At 47.1% G+C, this 14938-nt stretch overlaps 1 protein-coding gene across 2 annotated transcripts in view; it reads right to left on the bottom strand.

The window, feature by feature from the left end:
• The window catches only part of LHPP (phospholysine phosphohistidine inorganic pyrophosphate phosphatase), a 152226-nt gene that overhangs the window by 98975 nt on the left and 38313 nt on the right, over nucleotides 1-14938 (bottom strand). The window contains exon 6 of one of the 2 annotated variants that reach the window (XM_010357575.2): nucleotides 4133-4691. The exons of the other annotated variant lie outside the window; for it this stretch is intronic. Within the exon in view, the coding sequence (XP_010355877.1) occupies nucleotides 4581-4691 (111 nt within the window). The 3' untranslated portion in view covers nucleotides 4133-4580. Of the gene's footprint in view, nucleotides 1-4132; nucleotides 4692-14938 lie in introns of those variants that run through there. 2 annotated transcript variants of the gene reach the window in all.

Below are 14938 nucleotides of genomic sequence, written 5' to 3'. Positions count from 1 at the left end.
TGGAAGATAAAAGAAAAAATCCAAATTAAGCTTCTAGAGATGAAAACTACAATGACAAGGATCCAAATACACTGAGTGGGATTAATGCCAGAAGAGATACTGCAGAGGAAAAGATTAATGAACCCGGAGACATGGCAATAGAAACTACCCAAAATGAAACAGAGGCAGAAAAATTATTTTTAAAAATGAACAGAGCATCAGTGAGCTATGGCACAACTTCAAGTGGCCTGATGTACATGCAATTAGAGTTCCTGAAAGTGAGATGAGGTGGGGCACAGCGGCTCACACCTATCATCCTAGCACTGTGGGAAGCTGAGGTAGGAGGATCACTTAAGCCCAGGAGTCCAAGACCAGCCTAGGCAACACGGCAAGACCCTGTCTCTATAAAAATTTTAAAAATTAGCCAGATGTGGTGGCTCAAGCCTGTGGTCCCAGTTACTTGGGAGACTGAGGTGGGAGGACCACTTAAGTCTGGGAGTTTGAAACTGCAGTGAGCTGTGTTCGTGCCACTGCACTCCAGCCTAAGTGTCAGAGCAAGACCCTGTCTCAAAATTAGAAAAAAAAAAAAGTGAGATGAGAGAAGACACAAATATATTTGAAGAAATAGTGACTGAAAATTTTCCAAACTTGATAAAAACAATAAATCCACAGATCCAAGATCCCAATGAACACCAAACACAAAAAACACACAGAAAGCCGTATTAAGGCACATCATAATTAAATTGCTCAAAAGCAGTGACAAGGAGAAAATCTTATAAAACAGACAAAAAAGAGACATTTTATATACTTATATACAGAGAAACGAAGATAAGATGTTAGATTTCTTGTTGGAAACAATGCAAGTGAGAAGACTGTGGAGTGCCATCTTTTAAGCAGTAAAAGAAAAAAATGCCCATCTAGAATTCTGTGCCCAGCAAAAATATCTTTCCAAAACGAAGATGAAATAAAGATATTTCAGACATCCGAGAGGAAGAATTCATCACCACTTGGACCCATCCTTGCAGGCAGAGTCCAAATCGATGGGTCCCACACTCAGTAAGACTCCCTGGCTTGGGCGTGCTTCACAGTCCTCGTTTCATGTTGTCTTGATTTTGGTTTGTGTATTTATTGCTTAGCCCTACTTAGCATCTGAATTCCAGGGAGGAGACCTGTAGTTTTTTTTGTTTTGTTTTGTTTTGTTTTTTTGAGACAGAGTTTTGCTCTTCTTGCCCAGGCTGGAGTGCAGTGGTACAATCTTGACTCATTTAGATAACTTATTATGTCATGGCCCTGTGCTGGGTGCGTGCTTCGCTAAGATGATTTCCTTTAAACGCCACACCAGTTATACCCATTTTACAGATGGAAGTGGAGGCTGGCCCAAAGTCACACAGCCGACAAATAGTAGAGCTGGGATCTCCACCCCGCTGCTCTAGAAATCTACCCTACAAGACGTGTAGAAGTCCTTCGGGCGAAGGAAAATGACAATAGCTGGAAATACACATCAACACCAAAAAAATAGCTTGTGGGCATGTGCTGACCTTCTGCCTGCTCAGCTCCCTCCTCTGCTGGCTAATTCCTCCCAGGCCTTCAGGTCTCAGTTCCGGTGACCACCACCCTTCCCCTGCCCCCAGGCTGGGTTGCGTGGCCCTCCCAAAGCACTCTGGGATCACACCCTGGTGCCACCCATGTCATAGTGCATAATGGACTCTGCTCATCCCACCCTTCCAGAAGTAAGAGCTCCTTCAGGACAAGGAATCTGGGTTGACAACTGGCACTTGGTTGATGCTCAGCAAATGTGTCTTCAGCAGATGAGTGCTCTGCATTATGGCAAGGCCGGCTGTGTCTGAACACACTTATGAGGCACAGACAAGACTTCCCATTGGTCACCTACATAGAGTGGAGGGAGTCGTACAGTCCCCACCAGTGTGGCTGAAATGTCAGTCATTTGTGGGTCTTCTTTTGCCACGTTAACATGTGCTATTGCTTAAATGGAGTCATGCTCTTTTTTTTACATAAATACATGTAATTTAAAGAAAAAACAGCTGGGAGTGGTAGCTCACACCTGTAATCCCATGAGATGGGCAGATCAACTGAGGTCAGGAGTTCGAGACCAGCCTGGCCAACATGCTGAAACCTGTCTCTAATAAAAATACAAACCGGGCATGCACCTGTAATCCCAGCTACTTGGGAGGCTGAGGCACACGAATTGCTTGAACCTAGGAGGTGGAGGTTGCAGTGAGCCAAGATTGTGCCACTGAACTCTAGCATGGATGACAGAGTGAGACTCGGTCTCAAAAAAAAAAAAAAAAAGTAGTAATAATTTTAAAGAAAAAAAACCCAACCAGCTCCTCTCACTCCTACTCCAAAATCTGATTAAAAGCTTCAAAATAGGTTGGGCGCGGTGGTTCATGCCTGTAATTCCAGCACTGTGGGAGGCTGAGGCAGGCAGATCACTTGAGCTCAGGAGTTCCAGACCAGCCTGGGCAACACGGTGAAACCCTGTCTCTATTGAAATACAAAAAATTAGCCAGGCATGGTGGTGGACGCCTATAATCCCACCTACTTGGGAGGCTGAGGCAGGAGAATGAACCAAGATTGCACCACTGCACTCCAGCCTGGGCAAGAAGAACAAAACTCTGTCTCAAAAACACAAACAAACAAACAAAAAACTACAGGTCTCCTCCCTGGAATTCAGATGCTAAGTGGGGCTAAGCGATAAATACACAAACCAAAAAAATCAAGACAAAATGAAACGAGGACTGTGAAGCACGCCCAAGCCGGGGGAGTCATACTGAGTGTGGGGCCTATGATTTGGACTCTGCCTGCAAGGATGGGTCCAAATTTGCTTTCCATCTGGGGGAAGGGGACCACAGAAAGGAGGGCTGGGCCTGATGTGGCCAGCAGACACAGACTCACTCCTGTCTCACGCTGAGCTAGAGCAGCAGGGTTGAGATCCCAGCTCTGCTGTTTGCTGGCTGTGTGATCTTGGGCCAGCCTCTACTTCCATCTATAAAATGGGTATAACTGGTGTGGCCTTTAAAGGAAATCATCTTAGTGAAGCACCCAGCACAGGGCCAGGACATAATAAGTTATCTGAACATGTTAAAAAGGAAACAGAAACATGAGGAAAGGTTTTGTTGAGGAAATTCTCTACCTCACCACATCAGAGAGAGAGAGAGAGGCCCCACGACCTGCAGCAGGCGCCCTTGCTTTGGTTACTTGATACCTTTGCCCGGGGCCTTCGTGGGCCAGTGCCAGGCCAGGCAGTGGGTGCACAGTGTGAATCAGACAGACGAGTCCCAGCCCTTATGGAACTCACAACAAGTGCTAAAGACAGACGTTAATCAGGTAATTCCACAGTCTCATCATCAGGGCCTGGGATAACGCACAGGAGGCTGTGAGGCCTGATCTCCTGACCTACTGGACTTGGGGGTGGTCAGGAAAGGCTTCCCAGAAGAGGTGAGGTTCTGAGCTTTGCTCCGTCTGATAGGTAAAAGGAGTCAACCAGGTTGTAGGACATGGAGGAGAGGTGGGATACACCCAGCAGGGGCTACCACACATGTGTTCACTACCCATCTCCCCACCATTCACCAGGGCAGGCCATGCCATGAATTCCACAAAGCACACACATATAAACCTGAAGCAACTGTCCTGGGAACTGTGTCCAAACAGGCCTTCAGATAACCAAGGAATCACCAGGAGCCCTGATAAAGGACAAAGACAGAGCCAGTGAGGCCCCCTGAGGCCAGGGAGGTAGTTTCAGCTGAACCCGGAGCTTTTCTGCCACTTGGCATGGACTCGTCAGGTATCACAGTCAAGCAGAGGCCAGAGGGGCCTCCCTCAGAGAAGCCATGGGGGATGGTGGTGCTGAGAGAGAGCTCGGAGGAGGTGGCTGAGGGCTGCAATGTTGAGAACTCTGCCAATTGCTGGTAGCCGCAAGCCACTGGGAGACATGAGGTACTTCAAATAAGACCACGTCTTCCTGGTGTGGTGCTCTATACTTCATACTTTCCACGGATTTTCTCTGGTCTTTCCTCCTCCTACCCCTGTGCTTCCCAGAGTGTGTCATGCACACGGGTGACATACTATTTGACTCCAGGCAGAGCAAGGACATACATTTTAATGTAATCATGTGGTCTTTATTTTTAGATTAATCTATTATGGTAAGTGAGAGATTCTGGTTTTCCATTTATAGTAGTCATCAAAAGTTCCTTTTAAAATACATTTATTTAAGTAATAAAATGAATCAATTTTAAGAAATGTGAAGTAAACAGAGCTAGTGGCAAGTACCCAGATACGGTAAAAATACCCAGATATGGTAAAAATTCAAAGTGCTTTTTCCAGAATGACTGATGTTAGGGAAAATCCTGCCAAATCCAAATGAGGTTTTTGTGTCTATCAAACCAGCTCCTGGCCAGGCAAGAAACAGCCAGTGGCACCGTGTGCTTCCTGGAATGGGACCAGCCCCAGTGTCCGCTGCACGCACACAGGGCACTCTAAGGGTCAGGAAAAGCCAGGGCTGGCTGGGCAGCCCCCATGGCTGCTGGCGTCTGGCAGCAGGGCTGGCCAGAGCTCCCGTATATGAGTCCCCTCTGCCCTTCTCAAGGAGTTGTCTTCAAACTGTGGGGTCCGTGGTGAACATTCACAGCGCTCCAATTCAGGACCATGTCCACTGCTGCCAGAGACTCCAGGGCCATCTTGCTAGAAGGTTCCTGGGAAATGGAATGGGTCTTCAAATATGACATGTCTTCCTATACCTCCCTGCTTCTGGGGAAAATAAAACTGTGTGCATGCTCCTCCCACACACACAACCAGACAGCACACACATTTCCCTCCCAGAATAGAGACTCTCGGTTCTTCCTGGGCTGGGACATTTGTGGATGTGGCCCACGGAGACGGGACCAGAGGAACATGGTCACTCGGAGGAAGAGTTCTCATGCAGGAACAGCATGGAGGTTCTGTGGGATAAAGCGAGGCTGCATCCAGGCAGAGCCCCAGGAAGCTGTCGGCGAGGGAGGTGGAGGCTGGGGGCCGGGGCGCCAGGTCCGGCGGGGTGCACAGCTGCCTGGAGCAGCGATGCCTGTCCAGGCCAGCTTGTGGGCTCCGCATACCAAAGTGCACTCAGGATCCCGGGGGATTCCCAGATTTACTATCGGTGAAGGGCAATAATCACGCAAGGAGGAGCAATTATTGCCAAATCATTTAGGATTTAAAAAATCACTGGCAAGAAGATAGAGGTCAGGAGGTGCACTGTCAGGGGAAATAAAAATACTCCACCTGCCAGGGCTGGGCTTCGCTTCCTTTCAGACACAACATGGTTGGGGGTGAGGTGGAGAAAAAATGAAAGGTCGGACCCTGCAGAACCCAGAATCCAGAGAGCCGGAGGGAGGCGCCACAGTTTCAGAGGCAGGTGTCCCGGGTCGGGCCCCACAGCTGTCAATCCTCCCTCTTACACATCTGCCTGCCTGCCCTGGTCTCCTCTTCAGTGTCCTAGGTGCTGGAGGGAAACCTCGTCTAACAGGCGGCAATGCTTTGGAGTGCAAACTTCCAGCGCCGAAGAGCTTCCGTGGTTCACAAATATTTCCCTTATCCTGGGGCTCTGCCAGGAGGATTAGGGCGGGAAGCAGCAGGGCTGGGTAGTGAAGGTGGAGAGAGCTCAGTGTTTGTAACTGCAGCCCCAGGGGGCTCATATCCCCCAGGGAGATGTCTTGAGATAACAGCTCACTCTAGGATCAGCCCTGGACCCAGGCCCCAAAGGAACCCAGGCTCCCACAGAGACCTGGAGACAGTGCGATGCTGAGTGATTGTCACTGTGGTCAGACACCCTCATAAGGAACAAGACTAACAGCAAAACTCAAAGACTACTTGAAAAAAAAAAAGCCAGAAATCACGGTGTTGGTCAGGACGTGGGGAAACAAGCATCTGTATACGCAGCAGGTGATGAAGGTGAAGAGACACACCTTTCTGAAACAGAAATAAGCAACATGCATCACAGCCTCCCAGCCACATCACTAGGATTTGGAGCAAATAATCAGAAATGTACAAGAGGATGCACATACAAGATGTATTCATCAGGGTTATGCACAAGAGCGAAATTCGAAGCAGCCTCATCTCCACCAATAGGGAATGGTCAAGAACATGATGGGAGTCTGAACAGTGGAATAGTATGCAGCTGTGAAAACTGCTTTGTTAGGGTACCTACATAAGCACAAAGAAAGCTGTCCCCTAAAAAAGAATAAGGTCATGTCATTTCCAGCAACAGGGATGGAACTGGAGGCCATTACCCTAAGCAAACTAATGCAGGAACAGAAAACCAAATACCACCTGTTCTCACTTATAAGTGGGTGCTAAATACTGAATACACATGGACACAGGGCAACAACAGACACCAGGGCCTACCTGAAGGTGAAGGGTGGGAGGAGGGTGAGGATTGAAAAACTACCCCATCAGGTACTACGCTTATGACCTGGATGACAAAATAATCTGCACAGCAAACCCCCAAGACACACAATGTACCTGTATCACAAACCTGCACACGTATCCCTGAACCTAAAATATAAGTTAAAAAAAATTGTTCCCAATAGGATATTAAGGGGGAAAACTCAGATTTCAAACAGCAGATACAAGATTATCCCAATTTTGTGTTAAAAACGTATATTTAGACACAAGAAGTTGGCAAGATCAAGCATGATTTGTGTTATTCTAGGCTGGTGGGATGATGAGTGGTTTCCTTTTATCTTGTACTTTTCTGAATTTTTCCTAGCTCCTTTAATGAGCATGAGTTGCTTCATAATCAGATATTTTAAATACTTGTGTTTTGAGAAGAAAATAAAATCTACTAAAAAAAAAAAAAAAGCCTCCAAGGGAGAAAAACTCTGAAGAAAAACTAAGCCTTGAGGTCTCGCAGCACCTTATGACTAGGACACATCACAAAGACAAGGCCAGGGCCGGGAGCTCCTGCAACTCCGGTCAGTTTCAGACCCACAGCTGCAGGGCTAGGTGCCAGGTGCCAGGCATCGGTGGAAAGCGTTTCCAATTCAAACCAAGGATGCAGGAGGACTGAAACCCTCCTAGGCCCATTCTTTCAGTGCTGGAAGTGGGCACCGCCCAGCAGGCCAGCCTGCTCCCAGTCAGGAGTTAAGCAGGGTCATCCCCACACTGACACCCAAAGAAAATGCCCACGGCCAGGAGGCGGGGCTCAGTCAACAGAGTTCACAGGGAGGCCTCAGTGGAAATACCCATGGGGGAGGGAGGCCACAGCAGAAAGAACTGGCCTGGAGTTGCCCCCACGTGGACGGACATGCACTCCCCACTCACCAGCCTCCCCCTAGGGGTACAGACTGTCCCTAGACCCCTATAGTTAGGACTGATGCCCTGAGAATCATGGAATGAAATGGTAGGGCACCCTCCAGTTTATATGGCCAGGCTTCTGGATAAGCCTGCAAACCTCGCCCCCATTTTTCAAGGCAGTTCTGAGGGCACAAGCCATGAGGAGGTCCTGAGGGATCATGGCAGCCTCTGCCTACGCTCCCCACCTGAAATCCTCCCTACTCCACCCCACCTGAAATCCTCCCTACCCCCCATCTGAAATCCTCCCTATCCCCCCCATCTGAAATCCTCCCTACCCACCCATCTGAAATTCTCCCTATCCCCCACCTGAAATCCTCCCTACCACCCATCTGAAATCCTCCCTACTCCCCCACCTGAAATCCTCCTTACCCCCAACCTGAAATCCTCCTTACCTCCCCACCTGAAATCCTCCCTACCCCCATCTGAAATCCTCTCTACCCACCCACCTGAAATCCTCTCTACCCCCCCACCTGAAATCTTCCCTACCCCCCACCTGAAATTCTGTCTACACCCCACCTGAAATCCTCCCTATTCCTCCACCTGAAATCCTCCCTAACCCCCAATTTGAAATCCCCCCCACCCCCCATCTGAAACCCTCCCTACCCCCCACCTGAAATCTTCCCTACCCCCCCACCTGAAATCCTCCCTACCCCCCTACCTGAAATCCTCCCTACCCCCCACCTGAAATCCTCCCTACTCCCCCACCTGAAACCCTCCCTACCCTCTACCTGAAATCCTCCCTAACCTCACCACCTGAAATCCTCCCTATCCCCCCCACCTGAAATCCTCCCTAACCCCCAATTTGAAATCCCCCCACCCCCCATCTGAAACCCTCCCTACCCCCCACCTGAAATCCTCCCTACCCCCCTCCACCTGAAATCCTCCCTAACCTCCTCACCTCCCTAAGAAATTCTGCTGCGCCGCTGGCCCTTCCTGAGAGCTGGGCTATGGCTAAGAGCACTGGATGGGGCTGGAAGACGATGGTTTGGAGCCCGGCTTCACTCCTCATTGGCAAAGTAATCTTGGGTTCAGTACTAGAATTCTCTGTGACCGTTCTCTTAAAGCTACGGTTCTCCCCAGGGCACATCTGGCAATGTCTAGAGACAATTTTGTTTCGCAGCTGAGGAAGGGGGCGGTCCCATGTAGTGGGTGGACAGTGGGAGGCTGCTTAGCACCCTACAACGCATAGGACATCCCCTCACCACAAAATGATCCAGCCCAAAAACGTCAGATGTCGAGGTTGAGAAATCCAGGTTTTTTTTTTTTTTTTTGAGACAAGGTCTTACTCTCTTGTCCAGGCTGGAGTACAGTGGTGGTGCCATCTCAGCTCACTGCAACCCCCGCCTCCCAGATTCAAGCGATTCTCGTGCGTCAGCTTTCTGAGCAGCTGGGACAACAGGCATGTGCCAGCCACCATGCCCAGTTATTTTTTGTATTTTTTGTAGAGACAGGGTTTCACCACGTTACCCAAGCTGGTCTCGAACTCCTGGGCTCGTGATCCACCCACCTCGGCCTCCCAAAGTGCTGGGATTACAGGTGTGAGCCCCTGCGCCCAGTCTGAGAAATCCTGTCTTTACCTCATGGTGGGAATGCAAAGCACCTATGACAGGGTATTTCATCTCTAAGCCTCAGGCTCCTCACCTGTGAAACGGGCCCCTCTGGACCAGGCTCCTTGGCTGCTACATATAACTAAGTGCTCTGGTTTGAACAGTCTCAATCTCCACCAAATCTGCACGACCTGCATCCCACAGAACTTCTTATGATGATGGAAAACTGCCAAAACCGTCACATCACTTGGGCGTTCACATGAAGCCATAAAACCATCCACTGATTCAGAAGCTCAAACCGTGAGAATTAGATATTTCTAGAAGTAACCTTTAAGGTCTGTTATTCTTTGCCTTATTACTGGATCCTAGAAAGGGCCAGGGTGCCTCTAAAAGGTTTGAATTTCCAATCTATTAGCGTAATACCAGCAATCTGTGATTTCTAGGCTACTGAGGAAAGGTTAAAATGAAAATTGGATTTGGGGAGTCACGTCTATTCTGAGTGCACACTGAAAACTCAGCAGCAAGAAGCAGGTCAGGGTCTCGGGAAGCAGCAGTGATCAAGGGAAATGACTGGTGGTAACTTTATTGATTAAAGCAGCTGGAAAAATGTAAGGTTTGCCACAGCCTGGCAGTTGAGCAGCAAGAGAAGTCCTCGCAGGCATTTTTCATTAAAAATAAAAAAGCCAGGAAAAGAGAATTATTATCCTGTGCATAAGACACATTCATTTGAAACGGCCTTATCTTGAAATACTGCTTTAAAATGTCTACACATCCTGAGAATCAAATAACATTAGTGAGCATTTTAGGAAAACGGCAGGGTGGGGACGTTTGCAACATGCAGTTGCTGCTCCACTGTCAAAGGGACAGGCAGAAATGTCACATGAGGGTGGGAGACGAGGATGATGTGGGAGGTAAATAAGACACAGCTTTGCCACATATGCTGGGAGCCACCAGAGGAAACAAGTCCTTCGCTCTCCAGGGCCACAGATGCTCAGGGTGGATGGCAGCGGCAGTGACCAAAACCGCAAGCAGCCACGGTGACCCACCAGGAATCCACAGCCCCACTCCCTCCCGGACGCACTGCCCCAGCATCCGAAAATGACAAACCCAGATTCACTAGACCCATGAGGGGTCTTCTTTGGGGGATGGGCTGTATCTCACTTGAAATGCGAAGGAATCTGTGAAAATAACTGAAAATGCCAAAAGAAAAAGGCAGGGAGAACACCCAAGGTCAGACCATCCAAATATCACCAGCAATGCCATCTGTACAGCTAGTCTCGTCTCCTTCCCTCTCCTTCCCTCCTTCCTCCCCTCCCCTCACCTTCCTTTCCTTCTTTTTTTTTTTTTTTTTGAGCAGGGTATTACTGTTGCCTAGGCTTGTGTGCAGTTGTACAATCTCAGCTTGCTGCAACCTCAACCTCTTGGGCTCAAGCTATCTGCCCACCTCAGCCTCCCAAGTAGCTGGAAGCACTGGCACATGCCACCACATCTGCCTATTTATATTTTTGCATTTTTTTGTGGGGATGGGGTTTTGCCATGTTGCCCAGGCTGGTCTCAAATTTCTGGGCTCTAGTGATCTGCCCACCTCAGCCTCCCAAAGTGCTGGGATTCCAGGCATGAGCCGCTGCGCACGGTCAGGTCTTATATTCCAGGCAGTGGCAGGGTTCTGTTTTTGTTTGGGTTTTGGGTTGGGGGAAGGGGGCTGTTTGGGACGGTTGTGATCATACCACTTATATTATTTTTTGAGACAGAGTCTCACTCTGTCACCCAGGCTGGAGTGCAGTGGCATGATCTCGGCTCACTGTAACCTCTGCCTCCTGGGTTCAAGTGATTCTCCGGCCTTGGCTTCCTCAGTAGCTGGGATTACAGGCACCTGCTGCCATGCCCGGCTAATTTTTGTATTTGTAGTAGAGATGGGGTTTCGCCATGCTGGCCAGGCTGGTCTCGAACTCCTGACCTCAGGTGATCTGCCCTCCTTGGCCTCCTAAAGTGCTGGGATGACAGGTGTGAGCCACCATGCCCAGCCTACTTATAAACTTTTAAATACTGATTTTTAAACTCAGATTAAAGCATTAGCCTTTCTCTCTCTATATAAAGCAAATTATTTTGAGAATTTATTGTCTCTTAAATTCATCCTATGAGGGGAATATAAATAAATACATAGTTGCTTATTTTTTAAATAAAAAAATAAGCTATAATATTTATAAACATGGCTACCTACAAGAGACAGGTAAAAACAAAATAGAAGGAAAAGAACAGAAGTTAGACTTCCTTGAATATGTCTTGCTTTGTGGATCTGATTTTAGAATCATATAAATATTTTACATAAGTGCAAAACAAATGTAAATGTTAAGCCAATTCTCTAAATATCAAAATGAAAATGAATTCAAAAAGCGTCCACTTGGTGGAATACCACCCACAAAAAAGAATGATTCCTAGCAACTTTAAATACAGTATTTTGGTCATAAACCTCTAGAGCAGGGGTGTCCCATCTTTTGGCTTCCCTGGGCCATACTGGAAGAAGAAATGTCTTGGGCCACACATAAAATACACCAATGAAATTCAGACGCAGTGGCTCACGCCTGTAATCCCAGCACTTTGGGAGGCTGAGGCAGGCGGATCACTGAGGTTGAGAGTTCAAGACCAGCCTAACCAACATGGAGAAACCCCGTCTCTACTAAAAACACAAAATTAGCTGAGCATGGTGGCACATGCCTGTAATCCCAGCTACTCAGGAGGCTGAGGCAGGAGAATTGCTTGAACCCGGGAGGCGGGGGTTGTGGTGAGCCGAGGCACCATTGCACTCCAGCCTGGGCAACAAGAGTGAAACTCTGTCTCAAAAAAAAAAAAAAAAAAGAATTATCAAGAGATGCCAAAATTAGAACTAATGATCAGAAAGAGAATATTTACATAATGTCAAAGTACTTTCCCACAAGACACTTATTAAGGCCAGGCGCAGTGGCTCACACTTGTAATCCCAGCACTTTGGGAGGCCAAGGCAGGCAGATCACCTGAGGTCAGGAGTTCAAGACAAGTCTGGCCAACATGGAGAAACCCCATCTCTACTAAAAATACAAAAATTAGCCAGGCTTGGTGGCGGGTGCCTGTAATCCCAGCTACTCAGGAGGCTGAGGCAGAAGAATCACTTGAACCCAGGAAGTGGAGCTTGCAGTGAGCCAAGATTGGGCCATTGCACTCCAGCCTGGGCAACAGAGTGAGACTCCTGCTCAAAAAAAAAAAAAAAAAAGATACTTATTAAAAGGGACAAATTGTAACGACAGTGGAGAACTCTGGGAAGACACCTCCTCAACTGGTGATCAGAGTTCACAGATAAAGGACACTAGGGACATGACTGCTACACGCAATGTGTCCCCAGAAAGCCATGAGTGGGATGACTGATGGTGTCTGAATAAGGTCTCTAGGTTAACTAACAGCCATGTGCCAGTGTTGATTTCCTGGTTTTATCATCGTTTGATGATGATGGGGAAGCTGGTGAAGGGCACATGTGAACGTTTAGTACTATGTTTGCAACTTTTTGTGAGTGTCGAGTTACTTCAAAACGAAAAGTTGAAAACAATTTTAAAGGGTTATTAGTTGATAATTATTAAAGCACAGTGATGGGTACCTAGGAGTTCCCTGAGCTGCCCTCTCTACTGACATAGACATTTCAAATGTTCCATGATGGAAGGCTAAGAAGAGAGGCTTAGGAAACAAAAACCTCACACAAGTCACGGAGCTTCTTCAGATTGGATTCCAACAGATCAATGGTCAAAGAGCATTTCTGAGACAGTCAAGGAAATTTAAATATGGGTTAGTATTAAATAATACTAACAAAAATCACTGTTAATTTTTTAGGTGGTTTTAACATTTTTATTGTGGTAAAATACACACTACATAAAATTTATGACTGTGACCAGAGTATTCAGTTCACTGGCATTGAGCACTTTCAGAACGTTGTGCAACCATCACCACTGTCCAGTTCCAGAATATTTGTTTTCTCTTTTTCTTTTTCTGTTTAAGATAGAGTCTGGCTCTGTTGCCCAGTCTGGAGTTCAGTGGCACGATCTCAGCTCACTGCAATCTCCACCTCCTAGGTTCAAGCAATTCTCCCTCCTCAGCCTCGCAAGTGGCTGGGATTATAGGCGTGCACCAACACGCCTGGCTCACATTTGTATTTTTAGTAGAGTCAGGGTTTCACCATGTTGGCCAGACTGGTCTCGAACTCCTGACCTCAAGTGATTTGCCCTCCTTAGCCTCCCAAAGTGCTGGGATTACAGGTGTGAGCCACCATGCCCGGCCCAGTTCCAGAATATTTGTATCACCCCAAAAGGAGACCGCATACCCGGAAGCAGCACTCCCCATTGCCATGCAACCCTGACTCCTGGCAACCACTAATCTGCTTTTCATCTCTATGGATTAGCCCATGCTAGACATTTGCTATACATGGAAGGATACAATATGTGTTCTTTTGTGTTTGGCTTCCTTCACTTAGCATAATGTTACCAGGGTTCATCTACATTGTAACATGTGTCAGAACTTCATTCCTCTTTATGGCTGAATAATATTCCACTGTATGGACATACCACATTTGGTTATCCTTTCATCAGCTGATGGGCAGGCATCTTGGTTTTTTCTACCTTTTGGCTATTGTGTATGGAGCTGCTATGAATATTTGTGTATAAGTTTTTGTTTGATACACCTGTTTCAGTTCTTCTGGGTATAGACCTGGAAATGGGTTGCTGAGTCATATGGCAAATTCCATGTTTAACTTTGAGGAACCACAAAGTGGCTTTCTGTGGCAACATTGTCATTTCACCTTCCTACCAGCAATAGACAAGGGTTCCAATTTGTCTACATCCTTGGCAACACTTGTTATTTTCTATTTTTTTTTTAACTATACAGTCATCTTAATTAGTGTGAAGTGGTATCTCATTGGGGTTTTGATCTGCATTTCCTGATGAATGATGATATTGAGTATCTTTTTGTGTGCCTGTTGGCCATGTTAGGGGTTTTAATGTATTGTAGTTATGTCTAAAAATCACCATTTTTTTAAATGTCATGCTACAATATGAAAGGATACAATTGAGATTTGCTTTAAAATGTGACAGCAAAAAAAAATAAGTAATTTTATTATTATTATTATTATTAATATTAATATTACTTGGAAATGGGGTCTCACTCTGTTGCCCAGGCTGGAGTGCAGTGGCACAATTTCAGCTCACTGCAACCTCCACCTACTGGGCTCAAGCAATTCTCCTGCCTCAGCCTCCTGAGTAGCTGGGATTACAGGAGCATACCACCACGCCCAGCTAATTTTTATATTTTAGTAGAGACAGGGTTTCACCATGTTGGTCAGGCTAGTCTTGAACTCCTGACCTCAGGTGATCCACCTGCCTCAGCCTCCCAAAGTGCTAGGATTACAGGCGTGGGCCACCGCACCCAGCCAGTAAATTTTTTAAAAGGAAAAAAAGGAGGATAGAAGAAAGGAATGTGGCAAAATCTTAACCACTGAATCTGGGTGATGGATATAATGGGGGATGTGTATCATTCTCTCTACTTTTCTGTATGTTTGAAATCTCTCAAAATAAAGAAATTCTGCTCTATGAAGCAAGGTAGTAAAAAGCCAGGTTATTTATTGCTGCAGTTCTCATTCATTCAAAACACAAACCTCTCCTTCTCTAACAGACTAACATGACATTTCCCAGGTGTTTTCTGGGGACTCCAGAGAGCCTGCATCTTCTGACATCTCTATGGATCTCAGGGCAGGTGAAGGTACAGTGTCTAGACTCAAAGCACCATGAGGCACCAGTGTTCTGGACTGAAATGTACACAAGGGAAACATGCACCAGGCTTGACACCGGGGGGACCCCTACCCATACTTCTGCTGCCCACTTCCAGGAAGGCAGCAGGACAGCCTGGGGCAGCTGTGGACTCTTTCCTTTCCTTTTTTTTTTTTTTTGAGAAGGAGTCTCGCTCTATCACCCAGGCTGTAGTGCAGTGGTGTGATCTCAGCTCACTGCAACTTCTGCCTCCCAGGTTCAAGCAATTCTCATCCCTCAGCT

This window comes from Rhinopithecus roxellana, chromosome 11, assembly GCF_007565055.1.
Source record: "Rhinopithecus roxellana isolate Shanxi Qingling chromosome 11, ASM756505v1, whole genome shotgun sequence".
Lineage (NCBI taxonomy): Eukaryota > Metazoa > Chordata > Mammalia > Primates > Cercopithecidae > Rhinopithecus > Rhinopithecus roxellana.
Note: the sequence above shows the minus strand (reverse complement) of the source record. Positions and strands in the feature narration are given on the sequence as shown.